Raw genomic sequence first — 13778 nt, forward strand, 5'->3', positions numbered from 1 at the left:
GTTGTTGAGGGACCGGGTGTTGAACAGGGTGAGCTTGATGTTGTTTTGAACAGCAGGGATGAATTCAGGTGATTTAGCCAGGGTTCGTAGGCAGGAGGTGCGATCGTGTGCGTTGCTGTGAGCAGGTGCGTTGGGACGAAGAGTGAGAGTGCGCTGAGCCGACCAGAGGACGGGGATGGAGTGACCTGATTGCAAATAAACAAACTTACGACCGGAGCCACGGTGAATGTACCTGGGTCGTCGGAGGAGTCCATTTGATTTGATGGCAGAGATGCATGATGGGGTGGAGCGGGTATTGAGCAGAAGAAGCCTTGCGGCGGAGTACCTCAGAGCCATGCCAGGCAGGAGCGAAGGGACGAGTACGAGGCCAAGGTCGAGGAGGCAAAGCGGCAAACGCAGCGGCAAACGACTGCAGCCGCTAATCAAGACCACAGCGGCAAACAGCCACCGCCGCAAACAACGGGAGCGGGCCTGAGGAAACAGTGGAGGAGCCGGGCAGGCGAAGCCAGGAGCAGAGCCGGGACCGAGCAGAGGGCAGACCCAACGGTCAAAAATCCGCCACGACCACCAGAAAAGCAAACTATGTACAATGGCCCAGTCGGAGAAGCGGCGAACAAGTAACGCCAGCGTCCTCTCCAGACCGGACCGGAAGCGGAAGTCTGAAGCATGATATTGCTTATGGGAATACCACTACATTGGATGAAAAACATGAAGAAGACAGAGAAATGTTGTATAATTTGTCCTTGATACGAAATCCTACATTGAGAGAGAAAGTTGATCGATTTATTGTAAAAAAAATGATAAGTGTCAAATTGAAACTTGGTCTTGGTTATTCCTCAAAAAACTATTAAGCTCTAATGATGTCATCAAGACTGAGGAGCTTTTGGTTAATGAATTACACAAACCTATAATCACAAAGTTTAAAAGAAGGAAAGTTTATCTTCAACGTTGGAAAACATTTTTCAAATGAAGCCACCTCAAGTGGGGTTCCGTTAATATAGCTGGAATGGGGAAATTTAATGACATCATGGAGGCAATGAGTTTCTTGAAAATTCCGGGTGTGTCCCTTCAAGGAAGGGAATTAACATTCTTTATGGGATTTAATGTTTAAAAATATCACTTGACTAAGACATAATATTTTTGCTTCGGGCAAGAGAAGAGTAAAACTGGTTTCTCAGGTAAAACATTCATGTTCGTTGAGTCTCTGTTTATAATGAAAAACTGGTGTGCAAGAACATTGAGGGAGGTTTACCATTTTATCTTAGCTCAGTTAAAATATCTTGAAAAAGAACCAAGAGTAAAAGGTTAAAAAGTCCATAAGGTCAGAAAGATCACAGGTGTTTAAGTGGTCTAATGAATAAGGATAGCATGTCAAAAGGTGAGAAGGTTCGTAAAGAACAGGGTGAGAGAAATAGAGGTGCTTTGGGTTAATGAGGAGAGAGGAAAATTAACATGTAAGTCAATGGGAATTTGGAGGTGTCCCAGGATTAAAGTGCTATGACTGAAACATGAGTACACGTAATTAACATGTAAGTCAATGGGAATTTGGAGGTGTCCCAGGATTAAAGTGCTATGACTGAAACATGAGTACACGTAATTAACATGTAAGTCAATGGGAATTTGGAGGTGTCCCAGGATTAAAGTGCTATGACTGAAACATGAGTACACGTAATTAACATGTAAGTCAATGGGAATTTGGAGGTGTCCCAGGATTAAAGTGCTATGACTGAAACATGAGTACACGTAATTAACATGTAAGTCAATGGGAATTTGGAGGTGTCCCAGGATTAAAGTGCTATGACTGAAACATGAGTACACGTAATTAACGTGTAAGTGAATGGGAATTTGGAGGTGTCCCAGGATCAACATTATTACACTACTATTGGGTCTTTGGAATCCATTGGGTCTTTGGGGTCCATTGGGTCTTTGGAGTCCATTGGGTCTTTGGGGTCCATTCGGTCTTTGGGGTCCATTCGGTCTTTGGGGTCCATTGGGTCCTTGGGGTTTTCTGGGTCCTTGGGGTCTTTTGGGTCTTTGGGTTTCACTAAAATTTTGGGGCATAAGATCTTTTGGGTCTTTCGAGTCCACTGGGTCTTCAGGGTCTTTAACAGTCTTTGGGGTATTTAACAGTCTTCGTGGTCTTTTGGGTCTTCATGGTATTCAGTGTATTTTGGATGTTTGGGGTCCATTGGGTCTTCAGGGTCTTTTGAGTCTTCAGGGTATTTTGGATCTTCAGAGTCCTTGGGGGGTATTCCGAGTCCTTGGGTGGGGTATTCTGAGTCGTTGGGGGGGTATTCTGAGTCCTTGGGGGGGGGGTGTTCTGAGTCCTTGGGGGGTATTCTGAGTCCATGGGGGGGTATTGTGAGTCCGTGGGGGGTATTGTGAGTCCGTGGGGGGTATTGTGAGTCCGTGGGGGGTATTGTGAGTCCGTGGGGGGTATTGTGAGTCCGTGGGGGGTATTGTGAGTCCGTGGGGGGTATTGTGAGTCCGTGGGGGGTATTGTGAGTCCGTGGGGGGTATTGTGAGTCCGTGGGGGGTATTGTGAGTCCGTTGGGGGGTATTGTGAGTCCGTGGGGGGTATTCTGAGTCCGTGGGGGGTATTGTGAGTCTGTATGGGGTATTGTGAGTCCGTGGGGGGTACTGTGAGTCCGTGGGGGGTACTGTGAGTCAGTGGGGGTATTGTGAGTCCGTGGGGGGTATTGTGAGTCCATGGGGGGTATTGTGAGTCCGTGGGGGGTATTGTGAGTCCGTGGGGGGTATTGTGAGTCCGTGGGGGGTATTGTGAGTCGGTGGGGGGTATTCCGAGTCCGTGGGGGGTATTGTGAGTCCGTGGGGGGGGGGGGTATTCGGAGTCCGTGGGGGGTATTCTGAGTCCGTGGGGGGTATTCTGAGTCCGTGGGGGGTATTCTGAGTCCGTGGGGGTATTCTGAGTCTGTGGGGGGTGTTCTGAGTCCGTGGGGGGTGTTCTGAGTCCGTGGGGGTGTTCTGAGTCCGTGGGGGTATTCTGAGTCCGTGGGGGTATTCTGAGTCCATGGGGGTATTCTGAGTCCGTGGGGGGTATTCTGAGTCCGTGGGGGGTATTTTGAGTCCGTGGGGGGTATTTTGAGTCCGTGGGGGATATTCTGAGTCCGTGGGGGTATTCTGAGTCCGTGGGGGTATTCTGAGTCCGTGGGGGTATTCTGAGTCCGTGGGAGTATTCTGAGTCCATGGGGGTATTCTGAGTCCGTGGGGGTATTCTGAGTCCGTGGGGGTATTCTGAGTCCGTGGGGGTATTCTGAGTCCGTGGGGGTATTCTGAGTCCGTGGGGGTATTCTGAGTCCGTGGGGGTATTCTGAGTCCGTGGGGGTATTCTGAGTCCGTGGGGGTATTCTGAGTCCGTGGGGGTATTGTGAGTCCGTGGGGGTATTGTGAGTCCGTGGGGGTATTGTGAGTCCGTGGGGGTATTGTGAGTCCGTGGGGGGTACTGTTAGTCCGTGGGGGGTACTGTGAGTCCGTGGGGGTATTGTGAGTCCGTGGGGGGTATTGTGAGTCCGTGGGGGGTATTGTGAGTCCGTGGGGGGTATTGTGAGTCCGTGGGGGGTATTGTGAGTCCGTGGGGGGTATTGTGAGTCCGTGGGGGGGGGGGGGTATTCTGAGTCCGTGGGGGGTATTCTGAGTCCGTGGGGGTATTCTGAGTCCGTGGGGGGTATTCTGAGTCCGTGGGGGGTGTGGGGGTATTCTGAGTCCTTGGGGGGGGTATACTGAGACCTTGGGGGGTATTCTGAGTCCTAGGGGGGGTATTCTGAGTCCTTGGAGGGTATTCTGAGTCCTAGGGGGGTATTCTGAGTCCTTGGGGGGGTATTCTGAGTCCTTGTGGGGTATTCAGAGTCCTTGTGGGGTATTCAGAGTCCTTGTGGGGTATTCAGATTCCTTGGGGGGTATTCTGAGTCCTTGGGGGGTATTCTGAGTCCTTGGGGGGTATTCTGAGTCCTTGGGGGGTATTCTGAGTCCTTGGGGGGTATTCTGAGTCCGTGGGGGGGTATTCTGAGTCCGTGGGAGGGTATTCTGAGTCTGGGGGGTATTCTGAGTCCGTGGGGCGTATTCTGAGTCCGTATGGGGTATTCTGAGTCCGTGGGGGGTATTCTGAGTCCGTGGGGGGTATTCTGAGTCCGTGGGGGGTATTCTGAGTCCGTGGGGGGTATTCTGAGTCCGTGGGGGGGTATTCTGAGTCCGTGGGGGGGTATTCTGAGTCCGTGGGGGGTATTCTGAGTCCGTGGGGGGTATTCTGAGTCCGTGGGGGGTATTCTGAGTCCGTGGGGGGTATTCTGAGTCCGTGGGGGGTATTCTGAGTCCGTGGGGGGTATTCTGATTCCATGGGGGGGTATTTTGAGTCAGTGGGGGGTATTCTGAGTCCGTGGGGGGTATTCTGAGTCCGTGGGGGGTATTCTGAGTCCGTGGGGGGTAGTCTGAGTCTTGAGGGGTATTCTGAGTCCGTGGGGGTATTCTGAGTCCGTGGGGGTATTCTGAGTCCGTGGGGGGTATTCTGAGTCCGTGGGGGGTATTCTGAGTCCGTGGGGGGTATTCTGAGTCCGTGGGGGATATTCTGAGTCCGTGGGGGGTATTCTGAGTCCTTGGGGGGGGGTCTTCTTCGTCCTTGGAGGGGGTCTTATGAGTCCTTGGGGGGGGGTCTCCTGAGTCCTTGGGGGGGGGGATTTTCTGAGTCCTTGGGGGGGGGTCTTATGAGTCCTTGGGGTCTTTTGGGTCCTCTTTGTCATTTGGGTGTTTGGGATTGTTTGGGTCTTTGGGAACTTTGGGGTTTATTGGGTCTTCAGGGTCTTTTGGGTCTTTTTTTTTTTTTTGTATACAAGATCGAGGCTCGTGTAAGAGCTAACACATAGAACACGAAAGCATGCACAGACACATACAACATGCAATGAAGGGAGCGGGAGACAAGATGGGGAGAGAGGGGGAAGCACACAGTACAACATTTGAGAGCAGGGACATCGGGAGATCTGTGGGAGGTAGAGGGCTTGGGGCGAGGAGGCGTGGGTAGGGGGGAGAGGGGGCGGTGGGAGAGGAAAAAAAAACATGTACACTGCTAGGACTTCCAGGAAAGAAGTGGGTATTTCAGATAAGTGGATCTGGGGTGAATTACCTGGGGTAGGATAGATCAAGGTTTTGGATGGGGAAGATAAGAGATGGTGGTGAACAGCTATTTTAAAGACCTGGAGGGATGAGTGGGATTGACATTCATTTTGTTAGTTACCTTCGCAAAAGCGGAAGGTTATGTTTTGATCGCTGTGTATTTATTTGTATGTCTGTGTGTGTGTGTGTGTGTGTGTATGTTATTCGCATAACTCAAAAAGTATTCAACCGAATTGCATGAAATTTGGTGGGATGATTGGTTATTATACGGGACACATTTGATTAGATTTTGGGAGCAATCGGGTCAAAGGTCAAGGTCAAGGTCACGAAAAGGTCAAAATCGTATTTTTGTTGTTCTGTTCCCTACACTCCCATGCCAAGTACAGAACAGTAGCTGCGGCGAAGGTATGCGCTCTACCGAGTGCCCGTTCTAGTTTTCGTTTTTAATTGTTGGTTTTAGTTTTTGGGGTCTTTTGGTTCTTTTGGTTTTGGGGGTCTTTTTGGTCTTCAGGGTATTTAGGATATTTGGGGTATTTTGGGTCTTTAAGGGTCTTTTGGATCTCGCGGGTCTGTCCTTTGGGTATTTTAAGGTATTCAGGGTATTTTTGGTATTTAGGGGTCTTGGTGGTTTTAAGGGTATTGGGGGGCTTAAAGGGTCTTCAAAGGTCCAAGGGCTCTCCGCAGTCGAAATGTAAATGGTCGAAATATATATTCCACCAGTACGTAATTAATAGATATATAGTCAAACGGCTTCAATGCCTCAGCTTCATGGATCGTGTTTTTGGGTTTTATAATTTTTTTGAAGAAGAAGACCTTTTTGGTTACATACATACATACATACATACATACATACATACATACATACATACATACATAGTTACATACATACATACATACATACATGTATGTATGTCTTTTGGGTATTTTGTGTATTTTGGGTATTTTGGGTCTTCAGGCTCATTTGGGTCTTCAGGCTCATTTGGGTCTTCAGGCTCTTTTGGGTCTTTTGGGTCTTCAGGGCATTTTGGGTATTTTTGGTCTTCAGGGCATTTTGGATATTCGGGGTATTTTGGGTCTTCAGGGCCTTTATGGTCTTTTGTGTCTAACAGTCTACAGGGTTATTTTTGTCTTCTGGTATTTTGGGTGTTTGGGGTCCATTGGGTCTTCGGGTTCTTCTGGGTCCTTGGGGTCTTTTGGATCCTTAGAGTATTTTCGTCTTTTAACCAGAGGGGACACAGTCGTGTTCAAAGATTGCCCATTAACCCCCACCCCCACCCCCCCCCCCCACACTCAAATCCCTCCTAAAGCACTACTCAAAGCCTTTAAAACCATACCTTATGAAGGTACACACACACACACATACACACACACACACACACACACACACACACACACACACACACACTGTTTTATATGGTAGTTTTTTTTTCTTTCTCAGTTCCAGTTCATATTTTTCAGGACGGGATGACACATTCTGCTTCCGTTTTCTTTGTTCACAGTAGAATCTTTTTGAGTTGTTTTCAAACATCTGGCCTTGTTTTCTCATTCATTGTTTATTTCTTTCAGTGTGGCTGATTTTGGTATTGTTACCTCCGCCACCAAAGATGGATGGAGGTTATGTTTTCGCCCCTGTCTGTTTGTCCGTTTGTCCGTTTGTTTGTGAACAAGATATCTCAAAACGTTGTGGACGGATTCGGACGAAATTTGGCAGAAAGGTAGCGTATGTTACAAGGAGGAATCGCTTCAATTTTGGTGAAGATCCGGATCCGGTTAGTATATTTTTTTAAGTGATTCTTCATCATTGAGCGATGGGGCGAAAAATGATACATCGCAGGATATCTCAAAAAGTTGTGGATGGATTTGGATGAAACTTTGTGGACAGGTTGTGTGCGTGACAAGGACAAATAGATTCGATTTTGGTGAAGATCTGAATATAGATTCGGACATGAAAATTATTTAATTATTCAAGTGATTCTTCACCATTGGGAGATCGGGCCAAAAACTATACATTGCGGGAAATCTCAAAACGTTGTGGACGGATTTGGACGGAACTTTGTGGACAGGTTGGGTGTCTGACAAGGACAAACAGATTCGATTTTGGTGAAGATCTGAATATAGATTCGGATATGAAAACTATTTAATTATTCAAGTGATTCTTCACCATTGGGAGATAGGGCCAAAAACTATACATTGCGGGATATCTCAAAAAGTTATGGAGGGATGTGGACGAAACTTTGCGGACAGGTTGGGTATCTGAGAAGGACAAACAGATTCGATTTTGGTGAAGATCTGAATATGGATTCGGATATGAAAATTATTTAATTATTCAAGTGATTCTTCACCATTGGGAGAACGGGCCAAAAACTATACATTGCGGGAAATCTCAAAACGTTGTGGACGGATTTGGACGGAACTTTGTGGACAGGTTGGGTGTCTGACAAGGACAAACAGATTCGATTTTGGTGAAGATCTGAATATGGATTCGGATATGAAAATTATTTAATTATTCAAGTGATTCTTCACCATTGGGAGAACGGGCCAAAAACTATACATTGCGGGATATCTCAAAAAGTTATGGACGGATGTGGACGAATCTTTGTGGACAGGTTGGGTGTCTGACAAGGACAAACATGTTCGATTTTGGTGAAGATCTGAATATGGATTCGGATATGAAAATTATTTAATTATTCAAGTGATTCTTCACCATTGGGAGCTAGGGCCAAAAACTATACATTGAGGGATATCTCAAAAATGTATGGACAGATTTGGACGAAACTTGGTGTACCGGTTGGGTGTGCGACAAGGACAAATAGATTCGATATTGGTGAAGATCCGGATCCGGGTCGTATAATTTTTTAAGTGATTCTTCATCATTGAGCGATGGAGTGAAAAATGATACATAGCAGGATATCTCAAAAAGTTGTGGACGGATGATTTTGATTAAATGTGATTGTGTTGTGATTTTCTGGTCTACTCTGGGATATAAAGGGTAAACTGTTTACCTGGTGGAGGTATGCTCTCTATTGAGTGCTGTTCTAGTTTTTTTTTAAAAGATTTGTTTGTTCTGCTGATTAATGCCATTGTGCATTTATTATTATGTAGTCAGATTAGTCATGGTCTTTCTTCAGTTGGTATCAATTGCACCTCCTCTATCTTGTTAGCCAGCTCCTCTTCCAGATCACGTTGTACCTCATCATCCTCGTGTGTGTCTCTGAATATGTGTATGGAAAACTCAATTTGAAAATGCCTCATTTTCCAAACCTTGGCCAACTTCAAACCAATGAGTTTTTTTTTTTTGTGTTTATTAAAATAATTAACCTCTTCTTTCCCAACATGTCATGCACATGAACATGTCATGCACATGTGTGTGCAACATGTCATGCACATGAACAAAGCATAAAATGATTGCTGGGAGTGATAACGCTCCTCACAAAGCCAATGTGAATATTCCTGATAAGTTTTTGGTTGATTGTTTCCAGGATTCGAATCCTTTGAATCCACAAGCTGCTGTGGCTGCAGAAAAGTTGGGATTGCAGGTCGTGACAAAGGATGATCTTGTTGATTTACAATCTGTTGGAAGTGGAGGTTTTGGTGAAGTGTTCAAAGGGAAGCACAACAAATGGCAGAATATGGTTGCTGTAAAAAAGTTCAAAGAGGCTTTGTCAGAAAGGTGAGATTTTGTGTGTTGCTGTGTCTATGTATGTATATGTGCACGTGTGTAGTTCAGGGCCCTGTGAATATAAGTGGAGTAAAGGATAATAAGTCTTGGGTTCATCGATTCCATTTTTATTTTTTTTCAGTTTATTCTTTGCTTTGAGATTTCAATAATTTAATAAGAACCAGCGTTGGAGGCCATTTTTCCCCGCGTAGCAGGGGTTGGCCTTTTTCGGGCACCATGGTCCCCTTCTTCAAGCAATGTTTTTATGGCCGGATGCCCTTCCTGCCACCAACCCTGTTAGTCGACTCTTGCGACACACAGGGAAATACCAGTGAACTGGTACTCAATTTGCCGACCTCGTAAGGATGACAGGCTGAGTCGACCCCCCTGGCGTTAATTCAGCGATCGACCGGGATTCGAACCCAGGATCCTAGGATCCCAAGCCAACACCCTAACCGCTAACCAACACCAGGCTGCAATAATTTAATAAGGATCTTCATTTTTATTTTTTTTCGTAACAGAGCTGTGTCATACATATCCTGTAGATGTGTGTCATACATATCCTGTAGATGTGTGTCATACATATGCTGTAGATGTGTGTCATACATATCCTGTAGATGTGTGTCATACATATCCTGTAGATGTGTGTCATACATATCCTGTAGATGTGTCATACATATCCTGTAGATGTGTGTCATACATATCCTGTAGATGTGTGTCATACATATGCTGTAGATGTGTGTCATACATATGCTGTAGATGTGTGTCATACATATCCTGTAGATGTGTGTCATACATATCCTGTAGATGTGTGTCATACATATGCTGTAGATGTGTGTCATACATATCCTGTAGATGTGTGTCATACATATCCTGTAGATGTGTGTCATACATATCCTGTAGATGTGTGTCATACATATCCTGTAGATGTGTGTCATACATATCCTGTAGATGTGTCATACACCCCCTGTAGATGTGTGTCATACATATCCTGTAGATGTGTGTCATACATATCATGTAGATGTGTCATACACCCCCTGTAGATGTGTGTCATACATATCCTGTAGATGTGTGTCATACATATCCTGTAGATGTGTCATACATATCCTGTAGATGTGTCATACACCCCCTGTAGATGTGTCATACACCCCCTGTAGATGTGTGTCATACATATCCTGTAGATGTGTGTCATACATATCCTGTAGATGTGTGTCATACACTCCCTGTAGATGTGTCATGCACTCCCTGTAGATGTGTCATACACCCCCTGTAGATGTGTCATACACCCCCTGTAGATGTGTCATACACCACCTGTAGATGTGTGTCATACACCGCCTGTAGATGTGGGTCATACACCCCCTGTAGATGTGTATCATACACCAGCTGTATATGTGGGTCATACACCCCCTGTAGATGTGTATCATACACCGGCTGTAGATGTGGGTCATACACCCCCTGTAGATGTCTATCATACACCCCCTGTAGATGTGCGTCATACACCCCCTGTAGATGTGTATCATACACCAGCTGTAGGTGTGTGTCATTTACCTGCATAGCTCACCTCTCCTCGTTTTCCTTTCCTCTTTTTCATATTCCCAATTCTCTCCCTTTTCTCACTTCTTCATGTTAGTCCTTTTATTACCTCCGCCACCAAAGGTGGATGGAGGTTATGTTTTCACCCCTGTCTGTCCGTTTGTGAACAAAATATCTCAAAGTTGTGTATGGATTCGGACGAAACTTGGTGGAGAGGTTGGGTGTCTGAAAAGGACGAATCGATTTGATTTTGGTGAAGATCTGAATCTGAATTCGCAGACAAGAATTATTTAATTTTTAAGGTGATTCTTCACCATTGGGAGATCGGGCCAAAAACTATGCATAGCAGGATATCTCAAAAGGTTGTGGACAGATTTGGATGAAACTTTGTGGAGAGGTTGTGTGTGACGAGGAAGAATCGATTCGATTTTGCTGAAGATCTGAATATGGATTCGGCTATGAGAATTATTTAATTTTTTACGTGATTCTTCACCATTGAGAGATCGTGCCAAAAACGATATTTTTTTTTTTTTTTTTTTTGTATACAGAGTCGAGGCTCGTGAAAGAGCTAACATTTATCAAACAAACAAATCAAACAAACAAGCAAACAAAGTATATAACAAGTACAAAAAGTTTTAATTAAAACAAAAACCGCGTCGATGTTACACAATGCCTAGATGCAGCTGTGCCTATAACGTCGATGTTATAGGCACAGGACATTCCTATTGATTCGATTACTTGATGTTATTTTTGTGCAAAGTGAAAATATATCTCGGCAATTTCCCGTGTGTGGCGACGAATTTTTAATATATCTCGGCATTTTCCCGTCTGTTATTTCAGGCGGTGTATGACTGACCATGCCGCGATTTAAAAAATATATATCTCGGCAATTTCCCGTGTGTGGCGACACGTGAACGAAGCTATGCTCCTCTCTCCACATTATTGTGATGACGTATAAATTAAATATTTCATCGTGACGATTGTCATCAAATGGACGAATTTTTAATATATCTCGGCATTTTCCCATCTGTTATTTCGGGCGGTGTATGACTGACCATGCCACGCTTTAAACAAAATATATATATCTCGGCATTTTCCCGTATCTTATTTCGGGCGGTGTATGACTGACCATGCCGCGATTTAAAAAAAAAATATCTCAATGGACTTGAAGTTACAGGCCTTTGAGAATTCATTTCGTTCTATAAAGGGCAACTTTCATCGGATTTTCTTCCCGTTTTTTTTCAACTGAGGCTAAAACTATGTTAGCGACTGTGAAAAATGAAATGATATATCGAATTTGATTTGAAATAAAACTGTGTGAGAGAGGAAGACACCACGGGCCTACAAAACAGGCCTCAAAGCTATGCGAGTTAATAAAATGGTGGATATTTGTTTATATGAAGGCTCTCCCAGAATGGGAGGAGCTATGGTTCCCAGAATGGGTGGAGCTTTGAGGTTTTGTCTTCTCTGCAAGAACAAGAAGAAGAAGAAGAACAACAACAACAACAACAACAGCAGAGGGCACTCTATGAGCAGCGTCTGCGACGCGGCTAAAAGTGGGAGTGGTCGACAAGATGGGGAGAGAAGGAGAGGAAGCACACAAACACAAAATTTGAGGGCAGGGACATCGGGAGATGTGTGGGAGGCAGAGGGCCTGGGGGGAGGCAGGATAGGTATAAAACGCAAGGACACCAAGGACTTCCAGGAAAGAAGACAAATGTCACCTCAAAAAAGTGGATTTGGGGTGAAATTGGCGGGGGTAGAAAAGATCAAGGTTTTGGATGGGGGAAGATAAGAGATGGTGGTGAACAGCTGTTTTAAAGACCTGGAGGGTGGAGTGGGATTGAAGAGAGTGAGGGAGTTTGTTCCAGAGGCGGGAGAAAAGAGGAATGAAGGAGTGAAAGTGAGCAGAGAGTCTTGATTTTGGCAGTTTAACCATAAGAGGGTTGCAGGCAGATCTTGTGCGACCTGCAGGAATATTTGGGGGACAGGCCCGGAAAGAGCTGGGGGAGCAAGGCCGGAGAGGAGTCGGTAGAAGACGGAAAGACCACCTACCTGCCTGCGGTGAGTAAGTGAAAGGCCCTCTGAGATAGCGTCATCTCAGGAGATGGATGATGATGGATCAACATAGCACGATATTTCAAAAAATTATGGATTTATGTGAACGAAACTTGGTGGACCGGTTGGGGGTCTGACAAGGACAAATAGATTCGATTTTGGTGAAGATCTGAACATGGATTCGGATACGATAATTATTTAATTGTTAATTGATTCTTCACCATTGAGAGACCGGGCCAAAAGCGATATATAACATGATATTTAAAAAAGTTATGGATGACTTGTGACTAAACTTGATGGACGAGTTGGTTTAGTGATGAGAACAAGCCGATTCGATTTTGGTTCAGGTCCGAATCCAGATCCGGCCTATCATTGGGATACAAACCATAAACTGTTCAGGCTGGCGGAAGGTATGTGCTCAACCGAATGTCGTTCTAGTGTCTTGATTTTGTTAATTAGGTTTACTCTCCATAAATGGAGAGTAACCTATTATTACTGCTAGAGTTTTTCTTATTAGGTTTACTCTCCATGAAATGGAGAGAAACCTATTATTACTGCTAGAGTTTTTCTTATTAGGTTTACTCTCCATGAAATGGAGAGTAACCTATTATTACTGCTAGAGTTTTTCTTATTATTATTATTATTATTCTTCCACCCTATTTTGCACCTCCGAAAACTTCATAATTAAGTTTCTCAGCAACCGCTGGTCGGATTGACAGGAAATTTTCATCAAATGATCGGCTAGGCTCGTAGAATTTTTTAATGCTAATGATGACGTCATAGGTCACGTGGTATGGGCGCCATCTTGTAAAACACCTTCAACTTTGCCCCTCTGTATCTCCGAAACGGCTCAATGGAAAAATTTGAGGAATGGCTCATTCCAAAGAACTCTGCAATGGGAACAAAAAACATGTGTATTGAGTATATCAAAAATGCTAACGTTAAGAGGTTAGAATTCGTCAAACACAGTTTTTCTCCCCCGAAAAAGAGATTTTCCCCCCAGATGCTTAGTTAAAAAAAACTCAGAATGCGAAAATTTTCGAAGTCATACGTCACATGGTTCGGCCGCCATCTTGTTTTCCGTGAAAAAACACAAAAAACCCTTTTTCTCCGCAACGGCTGAACGGATCGAGCCCAAACTTGGCATGCGTATTCGGATACCCATGACAAACAAAAAAGTCAGCGAGCGCGACGTCATCCGACACGTGGTGTCAGAGTTATGACGTTTTAAAATCTCAAACTAGAAATGGAATCACCTCCATAATTTGTGGAGGTATCGAGTGGAAACTTTACACAAGTGTTCCTCATGGGGGGATGTTTAATCGTTACTTGAGACGTTTTTTTAAGTCACATGGTTTGGCCGCAATAAATAATGAAAGTTAAATTTTAAAAAGCTTGTAACTCT

The 13778-nt window shown here is 44.8% G+C and overlaps 1 protein-coding gene across 3 annotated transcripts in view; it reads left to right on the forward strand.

Annotated features, from left to right (window-relative positions):
- LOC137418920 (receptor-interacting serine/threonine-protein kinase 2) overlaps positions 1–13778 on the forward strand; it is a 176850-nt gene that overhangs the window by 86319 nt on the left and 76753 nt on the right. For all 3 annotated transcript variants that reach the window (XM_078770798.1, XM_078770799.1, XM_078770800.1), the window contains exon 3: positions 8604–8794. In XM_078770798.1, the coding sequence (XP_078626924.1) occupies positions 8604–8794 (191 nt within the window). The remainder of the gene's footprint in view (positions 1–8603; positions 8795–13778) is intronic.

Source organism: Myxine glutinosa, chromosome 1, assembly GCF_964187855.1.
Source record: "Myxine glutinosa chromosome 1, kmMyxGlut1.1, whole genome shotgun sequence".
In the NCBI taxonomy this organism is placed as follows: Eukaryota; Metazoa; Chordata; class Myxini; order Myxiniformes; family Myxinidae; genus Myxine; species Myxine glutinosa.